Source organism: Podarcis gaigeae (assembly GCF_964106915.1).
Source record: "Podarcis gaigeae genome assembly, chromosome: 13".
NCBI classification, from domain to species: domain Eukaryota; kingdom Metazoa; phylum Chordata; class Lepidosauria; order Squamata; family Lacertidae; genus Podarcis; species Podarcis gaigeae.
The window spans coordinates 45,517,132-45,535,219 of NC_139689.1; the positions used below are offsets into that span (position 1 = coordinate 45,517,132).

At 45.5% G+C, this 18,088-nt stretch overlaps 1 protein-coding gene across 1 annotated transcript in view; it reads right to left on the minus strand.

Annotated features, from left to right (window-relative positions):
• The window catches only part of POLR1A (RNA polymerase I subunit A), a 41,608-nt gene that overhangs the window by 11,897 nt on the left and 11,623 nt on the right, over positions 1 to 18,088 (minus strand). Inside the window, exons 11-24 of the mRNA XM_083708952.1 lie at positions 16,049 to 16,171; positions 14,726 to 14,953; positions 13,261 to 13,515; positions 11,154 to 11,345; positions 9,697 to 9,846; positions 8,948 to 9,131; positions 6,321 to 6,403; positions 6,064 to 6,222; positions 5,499 to 5,597; positions 5,058 to 5,210; positions 4,767 to 4,849; positions 3,681 to 3,846; positions 3,250 to 3,471; positions 1,998 to 2,212 (exon numbers count right to left, since the gene is read on the minus strand). Of these exons, the coding sequence (XP_083565078.1) occupies positions 1,998 to 2,212; positions 3,250 to 3,471; positions 3,681 to 3,846; positions 4,767 to 4,849; positions 5,058 to 5,210; positions 5,499 to 5,597; positions 6,064 to 6,222; positions 6,321 to 6,403; positions 8,948 to 9,131; positions 9,697 to 9,846; positions 11,154 to 11,345; positions 13,261 to 13,515; positions 14,726 to 14,953; positions 16,049 to 16,171 (2,312 nt within the window). The remainder of the gene's footprint in view (positions 1 to 1,997; positions 2,213 to 3,249; positions 3,472 to 3,680; positions 3,847 to 4,766; positions 4,850 to 5,057; positions 5,211 to 5,498; positions 5,598 to 6,063; positions 6,223 to 6,320; positions 6,404 to 8,947; positions 9,132 to 9,696; positions 9,847 to 11,153; positions 11,346 to 13,260; positions 13,516 to 14,725; positions 14,954 to 16,048; positions 16,172 to 18,088) is intronic.

Consider the following 18,088-nt stretch of genomic DNA (forward strand, 5'->3'; position numbering starts at 1 on the left):
TGCAATTGACCAGTAGTGATGTATGGAAGTGAGAGCTGGACCATAAAGAAGGCTGATCGCCAAAGAATTGATGCTTTTGAATTATGGTGCTGGAGGAGACTCTTGAGAGTTCCATGGACTGCAAGAAGATCAAACCGATCCATTCTGAAGGAAATCAGCCCTGAGTGCTCACTGGAAGGACAGATCCTGAAGCTGAGGTTCCAATACTTTGGCCATCTCATGAAAAGAGAAGACTCCCTGGAAAAGACCCTGATGTTGGGAAAGATGGAGGGCGCAAGGAGAAGGGGACGACAGAGGAAGAGATGGTTGGACAGTGTTCTCAAAGCTACCAGCATGAGTTTGACCAAACTGCGGGAGGCAGTGGAAGACAGGAGTGCCTGGCGTGCTCTGGTCCATGGGGTCACGAAGAGTTGGACATGACTAAACAACTAAACAACAACAACAAAGTGCAATTGAATCTGGGAGGACTTACAGTGGTGCCTCGCAAGACGTAATTAATTCGTTCCGCAAGTCTTTTCGTCTTGCGAGTTTTTCGTCTTGCGAAGCACGGTTTCCCATAGGAATGCATTGAAAATCAATCAATGTGTTCCTATGGAAACCGCCTTCAGACCAGGTCCGGGGACAGTCTGTCCCCCGACCTCTTCTGAAGGCCGGCGGGGGGGCGAAAGTCTTTGCTTCCCCCCGCCTGCCTTCCCGGGACAGCGGAGACTTCTCCGCTGTCCCGGGGCGATCTTAAAATGCTGGCAGGCGGCAGCGAAGGCTTTGCTGCCGTCCCCCAGCATTTTAAAAGCCCCCGGGACAGCGGAGACTTCTCAGAATGCTGTTCTGAATGTTGGCGGTGGGGAGGAAAAACCCTCCTCCCACCGCAAGCCCCGGGAACAGAGGAGAAGCGCTGCGCACCTTCCCCTCTGTTCCCGGACCTGTCCTGAAGGCTTGCGGTGGGAGGAGGGCTTTCCTCCCCACCGCCAACATTCAGAATGCTGTTCTGAATGTTGGCGGTGGGGAGGAAAAACCCTCCTCCCACCGCAAGCCCCGGGAACAGAGGAGAAGCCCTTCGCGCCTTGTCCTCTTAGGACAGGTCCGGGAACAGAGGAGAAGGCGCGCTGCGCTTCCCCGCTGTCTCCGGAGATTTCCCTATGGGCTTTCGTCTTGCGAAGCAAGCCCATAGGGAAATTCGTCTTGCGAAGCCGCTAAAAAAATCGGAAAACGCTTTCGTCTTGCGGGTTTTTCGTTTAGCGAGGCATTCGTCTTGCGGGGCACCACTGTACTTCTGAGCAGACCTACAGAGTATCAGGCTGCACATTCCTCTATCCCTCTTTGCCTCTCTCAAATACGCACAAATTCTCCAGCTCCACATCAGATTCAGTGCCAGCGTCTTAACTCTCTCTGCACCTGTTACCTAGCAAGTGTAGTATTAATGATTCCTAAAGCCTCCTCTGTTACTATTACAGAAGTAATTCTTGGAAGATAAAAAGCCAGTCGTACAAGTAAAGACAGCAAAGAGAGAACCCTAAACCAGAGATAGGAAACCTGTCACTCTCCAGATGTGGCTGGACTACAACTCCCATCATCCCCAATTGCCAACCATGCTGGTTGGGACTGATGGGAGTTGGAGTCCAGAAACATTCAGAGGGCCATACGCATTCCTCACTCCTGTCCTAGACCACTGGTTTGTGTTGGATGGCAAGTAAGCAACACAACAATGTATTAGGTTTATTATTTGTGAATTAGAACACTGTTAATCTTGAAGATTTGGGCTCTCTTTTTCAGGATTATAAAGACATTTCAGCTCCACACTGTGAAACTATTGTAGCGTGCCACATATTGACAACCTGTTCAGAATCTGCAGCAACTTTGTGATGCAATCAATTGTCTCTTCACAATAAGAAGAGACCTAAGATGTCGCTTAACAGATACTTAAATACATAGACGAGGCATTCTGGACCCTAAGACAGAAGCAGCAGTGCTTGCATATGCCTTAAAATAAAAATTGCTACCTCTGAGAAGAAAGTTCAGATTTGCTGTAGCTCGTGCTGTTCCGAGCGTCCCACTCTCTGAGGAAATTCTCAACTTCGCTTTCAAATGTTTCCGATACTGATGCAAAATGGATGTCTGGCCGCCAGACAGCAAGGCTAGGATCAGGACACTTCGCTGCCTTCTTTTGATACTTCCTCCGCTTCTTCTCACTCAATTCATACCACATCTTTAACAACTGAAATGGGTAGCAGAATTAAAGCCAGCATAAGTCCCCCCCCCTAAGTATTGTACACAGATTTCCTGCACTTGAAAGAACACTTTTTAAAAAAACATGGCACAGAGGCAAATTACCGTATTTTTTGCTCTATAAGACGCACCAGACCACAAGACGCACCTAGTTTTTTGAGGAAGAAAACAAGGAAAAAAATATTCTGAATCTCAGAAGCCAGAACAACAAGAGGGATCGCTGTGCAGTGAAAGCAGCAATCCCTCTTGCTGTTCTGGCTTCTGTGATAGCTGTGCAGCCTGCATTCGCTCCCTAAGACGCACACACATTTCCCCTTACTTTTTAGGAGGGAAAAAGTGAGTCTTATAGAGCAAAAAATACAGTGTTTCCCTTATAACTACAAACACCATAAACCACCACAAACCTTTCCATTCACGAATCATTACAATCAACTGCAAACCACCCAGACAACTGGACAGTATATAAATATTATTGGCATCCGTCTCAAGAGACAATAGAGTGCACCTCTGGGGGTGAAGTCAAACCGCCACATTAGCAGCACAGAAGGGACCTCCCTGGGGTGCAAGCCTGAGCAGTGTGTATGGAGGTCTTGGGCTGCTCAGATGACAAGACCTCCCTCTCGGCCTTGCAGATGTGGTCCAATGGAAAGCAGAGCAATGCATTTGGCACCAGCTTGGCTGCAGGAGTTGCCAGAAGGAGGCATACAAAACGCCATCCAACCACCTTAGGGATTCCACTCTAGATTTGTGTAGGGTTTACTCCTTAGCCTTTTTCTTCTTCCAAAGATATCCTGCAAGGCACTGGAGCAGGCTTCCTCAGCCTCGGTCCTCCAGATGTTTTGAGACTACTATCCCCATCATCCCTGACCACTGGTCCTGTTAGCTAGGGATCACGGGATTTGTAGGCCAAAAACATCTGGAGGACCGAGGTTGAGGAAGCCTGCACTGGAGGTTTAAGATCAATTTTCCATCTCCTAGATGAGCTACCTTCCTAGGCTGACAAGCCCCACCTGTATTGAAAATTACCTGCAGAGTTGCAGGATCTCGCCCATTCACAAGTTCTCCTGTAGGGATCTGTGCTTTTACACTAGCGAACATTTCCTGAGAAAACAGCAAAAAGCCTCCTTCCCTTCTCAAAGACTGCTGGTGCTTGCTCTGCCATCTCTTGATGGATCTGAACTGACTGTCTGCTTGCTGGGGGTCCATTTTCGGCAACACTTCATCCAAATGCTTTGATTTCTCTATCACCTGTAAGATATATACAAAAGCAGTTGATGGGGGTGGAACAGTGGTCATTTACCATGAAAGGGCCTTTTCTGACAGACAGCGCTATGCAGCCATTGCACATATTTCATTTCTCCCGAAAACTCTGCAACATGCCATTTTCAGGACAAGTCCTTTTTAGAAGAAGATACACTCCAAAGTCTACAGAAATAAACAGAGGCAGAAAACCCTACCTTGTGATTATCCATGATGAAAGGGAACTGCTTTGAATGCAAGAACTGTGTCTTGGGGATGTCTAGGCCATCTTCTCCATAGAGAAACTGGACTAGGCTGCCATCGCTGTCTCGCACAGTCAGGTCATAGTGAACGATCAGCCCTTCCAAATGTTTTATGATACACCTGCACAAAGATTAGCGTGACAAGAGGAGGAGAATGTTAGGGTACCCTGCAAGCCAGTGTCTTTAAAAGATCAACCAAGAAAGTTTAGAAATGCAGTAGCTGGATCCAGCACACCACAATGCCTGCTCACTAACGATCAATCCGACATGAAAGAGGCTATATTTAAGACGGCTAAATAGTTTGCTCCTTGCTTATTAGAAATAGGCAGTACAGTGGTGGACTAGGTTAGTCCCCTAAATGTTCCCGGTAAAGGTAAAAGATAAAGGACCCCTGGATGGTTAAGTCCGGTCAAAGGCAATTCTGGGGTTGTGGCACTCATCTCGCTTTCAGGCTGAGGGAGCTGGCGTACAGCTTCCGGGTCATGTGGCCAGCATACTGGCACAAGGGAACACCATGACGGGAGCCAGGGTGCACGGAAATGCCATTTACCTTCCCGCCGCAGCGGTACCTATTTATCTACTTGCACAGGTGTGCTTTCGAACTGCTAGGTAGGCAGGAGCTGGGACAGAGCAATGGAAACTCACCCCATCGCCCGGATTCGAACCCATTAGAGTATTAAAGTCTGGTACCTCCCTCCCAAAGCCCAGGAAGCTTCTGCCCAGTTTAGGGAGGGAGGCACGATGCTCCGACAGGGTCCAAGAGCCCTCCCAGACCTTCCCTAGGCCAAGCGGACTTTGGGAAGGAGGAAGCAGGATTCCAGCATCCTGTCAGAGGCCTGCCGTCTTCTTCCCAAAGCCTTAGGGAGGGAGGTGTGATGCTCATGTTTGCAATGTCGCCCCCCCCCCGGTCCAATCGCCCTTGCAAGCTGGCACCCCTGGCCCTAACTGTTCCCCCATGAAAAATTTCACTGCACGCCACTCACTGAGGCAGTAACATCGGTAAGTGTAAAATCAGAAACACTATAATAAAGCAGCTCTTACCTTTGAAGGTATCCAGAACGACTGGTTTTGACAGCTGTGTCCACTAGACCCTCCCTACCAGCCATACAATGGAAGAAGTACTCCTAAAGCACAAATATAACCTCTGTGAGAAAAAGACTCTTGCCCTGCGCAGCACGCTACGTAAGGCTCTGCTTAAAACTGGCCTTCCAGAAAGCAATATCCAACAGAACAGAGAAAAAATGGTATTAGATTATGTCAGCTTGAAGGTACATTTAAATCCCATGAGAGAAATGTAGCCCAGGGGAAAAGAGTCAAGGCGGAAGAACTTACGGGCGGTTTAATGCCAGTGAGGAATCTGCCAGCCACAAACCCCCCTGATCTGGGGGGAAAGTCATAAGGTTGGAAACATGGCAACGATTTGCCAGATGGCATCAAGGGAGGCCTTCGACCTTCCAACTCAATCTGGCCCAGCAAGCAAGAAATCTTTAAGAAGCCAAGAGAGACACAATGAGATACAAGCACAAGATCGGATCAGAATTAACTAGCTTACTTCTTTGACTGCTTCAAATAAAAGTATAGCTCTTTAAAAATATGTTGAGTTAAAACATTATTACTATTTTTCTTATATTCAAGTTCTGTCATGGAACCTGCAGGTTTCATCCTACTAGAATAATCTAAAAAGATCCCTGTCATTTCTCTCTGGACGACGTGGAGGGTATATTGATCTCGCTTTGCAGATCACAGCTAAATTGCACTGTCTGAAAATACTACCTGCATAGTATTCACAGTAGAACCTTTGGCTCCTGACTGCACCATCAGCTGCAAGTTATTCTCTGGGAAACGCCGGTGAAGTCCAAGAGGCATGCACACCTACAGTTTTTGGGGAATAAAAGAAGAAACAAAGTCACTGTTTAAGCCAGGATGACACTACCAAGAAATAGGGGGGAAATAAAAACAAAACAATGGGGAAGCTAAAGAACCAACTCTCTTTTCTATCTATTGTTACTGGAGCTACAATTTCTTTAGTGAAAAAGCAGTATGAATTACTCTGTCAAGAGCTAGTGTAGTGAAGTGGATAGGAATCCGGACTAGGACCAGGAAAGGTTGAGTCCCCCTCCCCCCTTGCTATCTATAAGGCCCACTGGGCAGCCATGGGCCTAACCCACTCCACTTAATTGCTCCAATCATAAAATGGAAGAACTCGTATATTACGTGCCCCTGAGCTCCTCAAACAAATGTACAGATACCTTTAAGCATCTATATCTCTATTTCTGTGGACTGAACAGGAATGATAAGAAGTCCAATTCAGGATGACCTCACATTTCTTGATGCAAACCTTGTTAATCTCATTGCTGTAATGGTTGACTTCCTCTTTGAATTTCAGGTCGACCATGTTAAAATCTCTCTGGTCTTTGTGAAGATGGGCGTCTTGCCACTTCCCTCGGACCTCCTCATCCAATGAGGTTTGAGGCAAATTAAACGCAGCTTGAACAGCCTGAAAAGAACAAGGCGGTGTTAAGGGCCAAGGCAGGTATAACAATGCAAGGTGGTTTGGGAAGTGAGACACCCCCCCCCAAAAAAGTATCAGCTTACCTTTGTACCACACCGGGTGCTTTCTTTAATGATCTTGCGCCTCTTGTGGTCTGCCCGGTGTTTGACCAAGATATCTTCAACTCCTAGAATGAGAAGATAGAACTGTGTGCTTACCCTCTCCCATTTAAGATTCAGCAACAGTTTCTTCAGGGGGGTTTCCCCCTGAAAGGAAGCTCTTCTCTGCTAAACCCAGACAGACTTTCTGCTCTGCTTGGCTTAAGGTAAAGGTAAAGGGACCCCTGACGATTAGGTCCAGTCGTGACCGACTCTGGGGTTGCGGCGCTCATCTCACTTTATTGGCCGAGGGAGCCAGTGTATAGCTTCCGGGTCATGTGGCCAGCATGACTAAGCCGCTTCTGGAGAGGCAGAGCAGCACATGGAAACACTGTTTACATTCCCGCCGGAGCGGTACCTATTTATCTACTTGCACTTGACGTGCTTTCGAACTGCTAGGTGGGCAGGAGCAGGGACCGAGCAATGGGAGCTCACCCTGTCATGGGGATTCGAACCACCGACCTTCTGATCGGCAAGTCCTAGGCTCTGTGGTTTAACTCACAGCGCCACCCGCGTCCCTGCTTGGCTTACCAATTGCTTTATTTAAGCAACTACCTTTTTATGAATTTTGCAAAATATGTTCAAAGAGCAGAATCTTCCAAAAGACTTAAACAGCAGAAGAACTGTAAATACGACTACGCTGCAAATAATGAATGAAGTCGTTATTGGAAGCTTTTTTTATACAGTGTAACCCTCTAAACCAGGGATGACACAGCCTGAAAGCTGCGTTTCTTCAGGGGCAATATTAGGGGGAGGGACATGTCACTGGTGGGCGGGGGGCAAAAGCGGAAGAAGCAATGAACGCACTGTATGCTACGTTCCACTCATGCTAAAGGTCAAGAGGTTTCAATATACAGCGCTCTCCACCCAATTAAACAAGAGGAATGTCCAAGGACACGCTCCGAGGCTAAAGCACTCGAGCTGAGTGCAAAGCTGGGAGGGTAAAGGTGAAGACTGGGGAGTAATTGTCCCAAGGTCTGGATAGAGAGGCCTGGAGGGTCTTAGGTTCGCCACCTTTGCCTTAAACCACAGATTAAAACAAATCCTCCATTGTCTATTCTATATGCACACAGGTCTCGCTTCCTGAATGCTTGCTAGACAAACATTCACCGATCTGAATATGAGGAATTAATACCCAAACCTCACTATACAGTGGTACCTCGGGTTACAGACAGTTCAGGTTACAGACTTCGCTAACCCAGAAATAGTACCTCGGGTTAAGAACTTTGCTTCAGGATGAGAACAGAAATCGCACAGCGGCGGTGTGGAAAGCCCCATTAGCTAAAGTGGTACCTCAGGTTAAGAACAGTTTCAGGTTGATAATGGACTATATGGAACTTGCCGAACTGACCGGGAGACTCCGAGACCAGGGAGAAGAGACGGTGGAAGAAGATTGGAAGAAGTTTAAGGAATATTTGAAAAAAATATGTTAATATTTAAATCTTAGAATAGCTTTGGAAGTGGATGTAGGCGGTAGGGTTAGAAGAAGAAGACAGTGCATTTTATAAGTGATAAAATGTGAAGTTTTTATGGTTAAAGTAAGTGTGGGGGAAAAAGGGGGGAAAAGATGGTTAGAAATTATTATATATGTAAACTGCTAAAGATGAAGTAAAATGAAAATCAGATTGGTGGGACTTGGGGAAGTCCTCTTAACAATGTTCAGAAAAATAAGGAATGACAAGAATTTGTTTGTATTGTTTGTCTTTTCTGTTTTTTATTTGTGTTATAAAATGAATATTTTTTTTGGAAAAAAAGAACAGTTTCAGGTTAAGAACGGACCTCTGGAACGAATTAAGTTCTTAACCCAAGGAACCACTGTACACACGACAGATTCAGACAGCTGAACAGACAGAATTTTTATTTCTTTACCTGCCTTTTGTAGGTTGGCTGGGGAACTGTAGCGATCTGTACTTTACTAAGGTTTCAGAGGGTTTCTTTGGGGGGGGGGGAGTCAAAATTCCATGGTCGGGAACACATTGGAAAATTCCTCATAGGAATCAATCAATGGGAACCGTTATTTGTCAATAAAGTTCAGAAAGAAAAGATACACACTGAACCAAGAGAGAACCATCCAAATGCAGATTAAAGGTAAAGGGACCCCTGACCATTAGGTCCAGTCGTGACCGACTCTGGAGTTGCTGCGCTCATCTCGCTTTATTGGCCGAGGGAGCCGGTGTACAGCTTCCGGGTCATTGTGGCCAGCATGACTAAGCCGCTTCTGGCGAACCAGAGTAGCGCACGGAAACGTCATTTACCTTCCCGCCGGAGCGGTTCCTATTTATCTACTTGCACTTTGACATACTTTTGAACTGCTAGGTTGGCAGGAGCAGGGACCGAGCAATGGGAGCTCACCCTGTCGCAGGGATTCGAACCGCAGACCTTCTGATCGGCAAGCCCTAGGCTCTGTGGTTTAGACCACAGCGCCACCCGTGTCCCTTAAATGCAGATTACTTTCAAACAAAGGATCAGAGCAGAAGTGTCATTTTAGGAGATGTTTTCATTAATATTTTGGGTGCTGAAACAACTGTGTAATTCTTTTTAAGAGAAACAGTAAAGACAGCTGGATTACTCACCCATTGTAAAACCTCTGTAGAATTGCAGGTAGGCAGTGAAGAGCCGAGCCAGAGCTGTGAGCACCTTTCCACCGGTCTCACCACCATAGACCTCATGGCAGCAGTGGACCAGCCCATAAGCAGAGCTACCATAATGAGCTTTGTCCAACACCCCACAGAGCAGCTCTCCATTTCTGATGACAACCTGGCAGATATAAAAGACTTCTAAGTCAAGACTTGACTACACCCACACCGAAACTTCCTTTTTTAGTGCACTTTTAGATGCCCATTTTGGTTTTGCGAAAATAGCACAGATCCTTGACCTGCATTTATACTGTAAACTGCTCCGTGATCTCCAGATTAAGAATGGTATAGAAATTTAATTAATTATAGTAATAATAATGCCAGGGTGGACAGACAGGGCCTGGAGCCTCAGAGCCCCATCCGCTCATGTTCAATGTGTGTGCAACTGCACATATGTGCATCGCGCTGAACCCAGAAGTGACCCAAAAAGTCACAAAAAGGGGCAGCACAGGGCAGAGGTGAGGTGGGATTTGCAGGCTATTTCTGTTTCAATGATGTTTCAAATATGCACAGTGTCACTTAAGCATGCAGTGCTTCGGAATATAACCCCTGCATAAATGGGGAGTTGCCTGTATTGATCAGGATATGCTCCTATGTCAATAAGGACTGTCCTGTCTGGCCAGCAAGGCCAGCCAAAACTCTGGGACCCTTGTCGACCCCGTACATTGTTAAACATTGAACCATACCTGCGATTCGCACATAAAGGCAAGACCCGATCCATGAATTCTACTGGCAGAGCCTGTCATCCAGGCTTTTCCATCAATCTTGGCTTTCCCAAGCAAGTTCAGTGGAATGTGATCCTCTGGAATTACATTTATTAACAATGTAGAAACAACCTGCGATGGAATACAAGGTTTGATTACAAATGGAAAAGGAATTCGTTCTGATGTGCAGTTGGTCCCTTCAAAGCATTTACCTACCCCTACCTGTTGGCAAATGGTGTATTCACCTGTGTGGATAGAACAGCAGGAAGCACATACATACAATGCTGAACTGCACAAACACAACAAGACCTTGGATGCAGGCAACCTATCAAAAGGATCTCTGTGTTTTAGCCATCTTCACCCATCTTTTTGTTTGTTTGTGTGTGGGGGGGTATTGTTGTGTTTTCACTTTTTCATTTTGTGCTTTTGCCCTGTATTTTTATTTTGTGAACCACTCTGAGATCTTCAGATGAAGAGCGATTTATAAAAGAAAATAGTTGAAAATATATTTAGTAAGCACCTATTATGCACTAAAGGGAGGTGCTGCATAAAAAAACAACAACAAACAAGCCCCTGCTCACAGAATCGAATTCTAGAGGGGAAAGGTGAGGGGAACTGGAGGGAAATGGGGAAAAACGTGATGGGTGGGAGAGAAAAGAAAAGGCTGAAAAATATGGAAGGAAGCTGGACTTAATACATATTGGGGGCGGATGGGGAAAAACATAATGGAAAAGTCCAGCACGTTAAAAGGAAAAGTGGGGAGTCTCCAATCCCGTTTCAGCAGACAGCAACACAGCCGAGAGCAGCAGGAGGAATGGGGCATATTCTTAACCAGCTAGACTCATTCCTCTTGTTTCTATCCAAGTCTGTCAGGTGTACAGCTAACAGATTGCTCCTTCACACTATTAAGGGGAAATTGCATTATACAAACAAACAAAAACCACAATCTAATAACTCCAGAGATAGATAGATAGATAGATAGATAGATAGATAGATAGATAGATGATAGATAGATAGATAGATAGATAGATAGATAGATAGATAGACAGACAGACGGATAGATAGATAGATAGAAAGACGGATAGATAGATACAGTAGTACCTCTATTTACGAGCACCTCTGGTTACGTATCCTTCGGGATACACACGAAGCAAACCCGGAAGTATTTTTCCAGGTTTTGCCATGCACGCATGCGCAGAAGCACTCTGCTGCGCATGCATAAAGCAGACACCTCCAGTTGCAAAAACCTCGGGATCTGACCAGAGCTCTGGAACGGATCCCATCCACAACCGAAAGTGTATATATGTACACACACACACACACACACACACACACACACACACAAAATGTGCCCATTATTTCAGTGAAAGGGCAAGCCTTAAATCATACTGCTCAACTCTGAATAGACTATTTAATTTAAGGCGCGCTGTTTAACCTACCTGCTTCCCTGTCCACAAGTGTTGCGGCTTTATAATGGCCGGAGGGAGAAGCTTCACCATTCCTTTTTTGTCTACCAGCCCTTGATACACAAGTTCTACATACTGTTCTCTAGTGAAGAAGCAGCCCCGTGTGGTCATACTGGTACCAGAGATCATGTGATCTTGGATCAAACCTGCCAGCGGCTGCCCATCCTGAGAAATAAACCAGACAGAAAAGAAAGCGTCAAGCGGTATGTTAGCAGGTCCAGTGGGAAATTCTATAGCTCCTTTAAACACTGCACTTAAAGGATTAAGTTACAAATGAACTTGGAAAAGACCTTGGACAAAATCAGCAGCCCACAGGTATTACCACCACACTACAGGCTGGGAGACTGTGGCTCAGAGGGGCTTACAACTGTGAGGCAACGCAACCATCCTGGGGCTTAGAAGCATGAAGGTGCATGGACCCTTTAAGGAAATAAACGTTAGGGCAGGCTGCAAAGTTAATGGCAGGCAGGCTGAGGAAAAGCCCTTTCCCCCCAGGCTGCTTCTGCAATAAGCACCACCACCCACTTTCTTCCCCACGCGGAAAAGGGTGAAAGCCTCTCCAGACTGCAACGCATCTTGGAGAGGGAATTTTGCTGCACAAAATGTCATGCAGCAAAAGGGCTAACTCAAGCTTCCTCAACCTCGGCCCTCCAGATGTTTTGAGACTACAATTCCCACCATCCCTGACCACTGGTCCTGCTAGCTAGGGATCATGGGAGTTGTAGGCCAAAAACATCTGGAGGGCCCTGGCGCAGATGACTAGCAGAATCCGAGATCTGGGAGAAGAACTGGTGGAGGAGGAATGGAAGAAATTTAAGGACTATATACAAAAATATTGTAAATTGTATGAATGTTAAGAAAGATGTAAGATTAGCAATAGAATGGCTCCAACAAATTAGCTACAAGGAATACAAATCTAATTGTAATTGAAAGAAAAGACAAATTTTGGATAAATTGTTATAACTAAGTCTCCAAAAGAGTGATTTAAATTCTAAAATCTGAGATTTAATATTGGAAAAATATATTATATGAATTGAAACAAGTTAATAATTTGCTAGTAAAATTTATGAGTTTAGGATACAGGAACAAGAGATGTGAGGAAGTCCAAAGATGAGAATGAAATGTGGATATTGGAAAATACTATGTTATTATGTTATGTTTTTTATTGTGTAAACAAAAACTTAATAAATATTATTACAAAAAAAAAACATCTGGAGGGCCGAGGTTGAGGAAGCTTGGGCTAACTGCTCTTCTTCCCACCGCCACCCCGCACAATGCCACTGCAATCAACTTTGCCATCCCCTCCCTTCAAGACATCACATATACCCTCTGGATTTTTACAATTGCTAAACCATGCTTTCCCCTTCATGGATCACTGCCTTGCCATGGCAAAGGGGCTTGAATAACTCGGAGAAGCTATGAACTATGCCGAGCAGGGCACCCAAGATGGACAGGTCATAGTGGAGAGTTTTAGCCAAACGTGATCCACCTGGAGCAGGAACCGGCATGCCACTCCAGTATCCCTGCCAAGAAAACTCCATGGACAAAGACAAGAGTGCCTGGCGTGCTCTGGTCCATGGGGTCATGAAGAGATGGACACGATTAAGCAACAACAAAAACCATGCTTTAAAATACCACGGTGGGCATTATCATCAGACCCCCATCCCAAAGTTGGTCACTTTGCCAGTGGCTGCCTTAGATTTTCAATTTTCAAAAGCTCCACCCCCCCCCCCAAAACACCCCACCTCGAGTTGTACCACAGCTCAGCTATAAAATTATACCACCCTGGCTCCCTCCCAGTGCATAGCCAGCGCTGAATTGCATTCAGAGGCCTTGTGCTCCATGGATTGACATGCAGATTGATTGCTGCTGGACCCTCCCAGAGCATCCACTGGCAATTCCAAAGCATGGCAATGCATGCCCACCAATATTTTTTGTAAGTTCACAATCCTGTTTCCTCCACTGGCAGATAAAGAGTTATCTTTCCTACCACCACACGGCTGAAAAACAGAGAAGGAAAACGCAAAGGAATCAGGGGGGAAATCAAGCAACGTCCAACACAATTTGCTCCCCGGTTCACCTTGGGGACAAGATACTGTTCGTCAGTACACGCCAGGACGTAGGCTTCAGCTCTGCCCAGTTCATTCTGAGGGAAGTGGGCGTTCATTTCGTCGCCGTCAAAATCAGCGTTGTAGGCTTTGCAGTTGGCATAGTGAAGCCTCAGGACCTTCTCTTCGGGCAGGATCCTGGCTCGGTGAGCTTGGATGGAGGGTCTGTGAAGGGTAGGCTGCCGATTCAGCAAAAGGACATCTCCGTTTTTAATATGGCGGCACACCTGCAAGAGGTTCAAGTTCAGCCACATAAAAAAGAAATCTTTCCAAGGGAGTTGTGATCCTTTCTCAATACACAGTAGGAGACACAAAGCCTTTCTTCCCTCCTAAAGGCTAAGAAACTGCAACCTGTCTCTCTCCCCTCTTCTTCCTTGATGGTGGAATCCATTGTCTAAAACTAATGGGGCACAGGACTCTCATGGAATCCATTGCAGGCCTGAGCAGTTACGTGAGATTGGAGCCAGGTGAGACAGGGGAAGAGGAGGAAGGAGTCTTGTTACAACACCCTCCTAGGAAATTTTCTTTTTATTCATGGTCCGTTACTTGTTTCGTTTGTTTAATCTGTATACAGTGGTACCTCAGGTTAAGTACTTAATTCATTCCGGAGGTCCGTACTTAAGCTGAAACTGTTCTTAACCTGAAGCACCACTTTAGCTAATGGGGCCTCCCGCTGCCGCTGCGCCGCAGGAGCACAATTTCTGTTCTCATCCTGAAGCAAAGTTCTTAACCCGAGGTACTATTTCTGGGTTAGCAGAGTCTGTAACCTGAAGTATATGTAACCTGAAGCGTATGTAACCCAAGGTACCACTGTACCACCCTTCATCGGAAGATCACAGGGCAGTTCACAACAAGATGAGAACTCAAAATACACAATTAAAATGAAAACGAAACAACAAAGGCCCCCCCCAAAGCATATTTAAAAGGACACAGCCAGCCAAAGTGGAAGGAGAATTCACAGAGAAGCAAGCAGAACCCAGAATCTGCTTTTCACCTAATGGTCTAGTACCTTCTGTTCAGAATATCAGATACTGAGGCTTCAGAAAGCAATGTTCCATTTGCCTAAGGAGGGAAATGTGTTCCCTTGACTGGGGAAGTTGTTGAGAGGGGACCAGGTTATCCTGGACCCCTTGCTCTAATTTTGGACCTGATGGAGCCAGCTTGGTAGTGGACTGCTAGAAGTCCTGTAATTTTCAATGATGAAAGTTGAGTCATCTAGCCTGGGAGGGTTGTGGGTTTTTTTTTTTTAAGTCTTTAACCTCATCATCCTAACTTCTAGGTCAGGGGCATTATCCAATATGATGCCCTCCACCTATAACGGTCAAGGATGATGGGACTACAACTCCCATCATCCCTGACCACTGGACCTGCAACCATTTGGAGAGCACTATGTTGGCTGCCCTGAAGTGCCCTTATGTGTGAAGCGACTCTACTCACAATTTTTAGCCCTGGTTTCGGTGCCCCTGTGGAAGGAGTCAGGAGTTGCTTGGCTATGGCTTCCCTCTGGGTCTGACTGGCTGTGCTCAGTATCGTGCGAGACCCATCTTCGTTGATAACCATGGAAGCACCTGGGTGCTCATTGGGACCATTGATGACCGCCTGCCTCAATTCTTGGACATTCCAGGGAGTTACAGGCTGAGGATAAGTCAGCTTGGTAGCAAACACCTACAGGGAGAAAAAAGCAAAGGCAAGGATCAAGTTCTTGTCTGTGGTATCACAAGAGCAGTGATTCACTTCCATTCTCCTTACTTTTGTCGCCTGATTCCAGAAGACTAAGTAATCAGTGTACTAGCGAGATAAATATTATTCGCTGTCATGGGCCTTTAACTCTCATCCACAACTGTAGCAAGGTCAAAATAAGCTGGCCCTGCCTTTTATCATTCCTTCTTCTTCCTCTTTTGGTCCGTCCTTCTCTGTACATTTAGTTTGTTGGCTCCATGTGGGTCCTTTTTTTGGCTGATGTTACTTTGCAAAGTGCTATGTATATTGGTGGTGATACACACATAGTCATTATGTGTTCCCAATGAAGCCTACCTGACCAATCATCACTGCAAGATGTTTCGGAGGAAATAGATTAGAAGACACAAATTCTCAGCTTTAGAAGTAAGGTCCAGCTCCAAGGGCCTTCTGGCGGTTCCCTCACTGCAAGAAGTGAAGTTACAGGGAACCAGGCAGAAGGCCTTCTTGGTAGTTACATGCCCCCGGTAGAACACCCTCCCATCAGATGTCAAAGAGCAAATCAATTATATGACTTTTCATAGACATCTGAAGGCAGCCCTGTTTCAGGAAGCTTTGAATGCTAAATGTTTTGCTGTGTTCTATTACAGTGGTACCTTGGTTTAAGAACAGCTTAGTTTATGAACAACTTGGATTAAGAATGTTGCAAAGTTTGTGAACTTTGCCTTGGAAGCAGAACGCGTTCTGCTTCCTGTTGAATGTAAATTGAGTCCCCCGCTGCTATGGGAAAGAACGCCTTGGTTTAAGAACGCCTTGGTTTAAGAATGGACTTCCGGAACGGATTAAGTTAGTAAACCAACATACCATTGTATATTCTGTTGCAGGCCACCAAAGTGGCTGGGCAACCCAATCAGATGGGTGGGGTACAAGAACTACTACTATTACTACTACTACTACAATTACTACTACTATTATTATTATTAAAGACAACATCTTCCAAAATTATGGAAGGGTATAAAAATGCCAACCCCCAAAATCTCCACAATGATAAACCACCTTCTGCACTAAGTAGGCTTCTCTTACCATAGGAATGCCAATTTCATTTGTCCGAATGTACATGTCAGGGCAAATGACTGACCGAGCTGCATAATCCACTCGCTTTCCCATCATATGCTTGCGGAACAGGCCATCCTTTTTCTCCAGAAACTTTATCACAAATGGGGGGGAGGGGGGAGGGAGAGGGAGATAGAGACAGACAGACATTTTCATTATTTTGACCTATTTAGGTTTTCAAAAAAACAACAACAAACTTCTGGTTACGTGAAACATGTTCAATAAACACACAAGACGTAACCAGCTGTATGTTTGAAAAAATAAGATATACTTATTCATTGTATTGAATTGTAGATTTCAACAGAAGCAGCTCATAAAGTTCAACCCAAAAAGGAGAAGACCCAGTGGATCAGTTCATTCTTGTCTATTTAGGTTTTCAGCATCAAAGTTCAAGGAAATCTACATGAAACTGCTGGGGAAGGTCATCTGGTGAGGTGTCCTCAATATACGAATGACACCTAACTCAACTTCTCATTTACATTCAAGTCAGGTGAGATGGCGCAAGTTCTGAACTGCTGGATGAGGGCCAATAATCTAAAACTCAGTCCTTACAAAATGGACATTTGGTGGATTATGTGGCTTGTCTGCTCAAGGAAATGGTGTTCAGCAGATGAGGGTTTACTCTCCCTAAAGCAGACATAGGGGGAACTCTGGCCTCTCAAATCTTGGACTCCAGCCAGCATAGCCAGCAGTCAGGGATTGTGCGAGTTGGAGCCCAACAATATCCGAAGGCATCATACTGGCTACTTCCATGCCCTTAAAGATCAGGCTTAAGGTCTGGGGATGCTCCTAAACCCAACTTTGTCACTAGAGATTCAGGTGGCCTTGACTTTCATCAGCCAAGACTGGTTATGGTAATCCATGCTCTGGAAAAATCGAGAATTGGATACCGCAATGCATTCTTTTCAAAAGCTGCTTGCAAATTAGTTTTAAGCCTAGCAGCTGTATTCTAAACTAACTGGGACTGAAAGTTGGAACCCTATCACGCCAGCACTTACAAGAACTGCACTGGCTTCTTGTTCGTTTTAGAGCACATTTTGAAACATCGCTGCGTACCTTCAAAGCCTTAACATGGCTTGGGACCTGGATACCTGAAGGAAGTCTGGTCCCGTATCAGCCAGCCCACCTGAAGTCACTGGTGGAGAACTCTCATCTGGGTGTGCTCCCCAATATATTTGAGACGAGATGGGTAGTGACTTGACAGACCTATTTTTGGTGCTGGTACCTCATTTATGACAATCCCTCACCACTCCTTGGGCCCTCCTAGTTAGGTCTTCTCTGCTATCTTTTTTGGCTCCAAATGACTGTTTTCTTTCATTCTCCCAGACTTTTAAACTTCTGTCTCTTAACTTAGCTTATGTGCTGCTTGATTGCTGGCTTTATTAGGACTGGTTTGTTTTGCTACAGTGTCTTGGTATTCTGTTCTTTATATTTCATTGTGACCTGTGCTGGGAGCTGTTTTGCTGAAGAGCATTTTTAAAATACAGTGGTACCTCGGGTTAAGAACTTAATTCGTTCTGGAGGTCTGTTCTTAATCTGAAACTATTCTTAACCTGAAGCACCACTTTAGCTAATGGGGCCTCCTGCTGCCTCTGTGCCGCTGCATGATTTCTATTCTCATCCTGAAGCAAAGTTCTTAACCTGAGGTAATATTTCTGGGTTAGCGGAGTCTGTAACCTGAAGTGTCTGTAAACCGAGGTACCACTGTATGCAAAATAAGTAAGTGTCAGGAATACAGTCATACTTTGGAAGTCGAACGGAATCCATTCCGGAAGTCTGTTCGACTTCCAAAACGTTTGGAAACCAAAGCACGGCTTCTGATTGGCTGCAGGATGCTCCTACAGCCAACTAGAAGCCGTGGAAGCCCCATTGGGAGTTCGGCTTTCAAAAATAGTTTACAAACAGGAACAGTCACTTCCAAGTTTGCGGCATTCGGGAGCCAAAACATTCGAGGACTAAGCCATTTGAAAACCAAGGTACGACTGTAGTTCACAATGTATCAACCCCTTC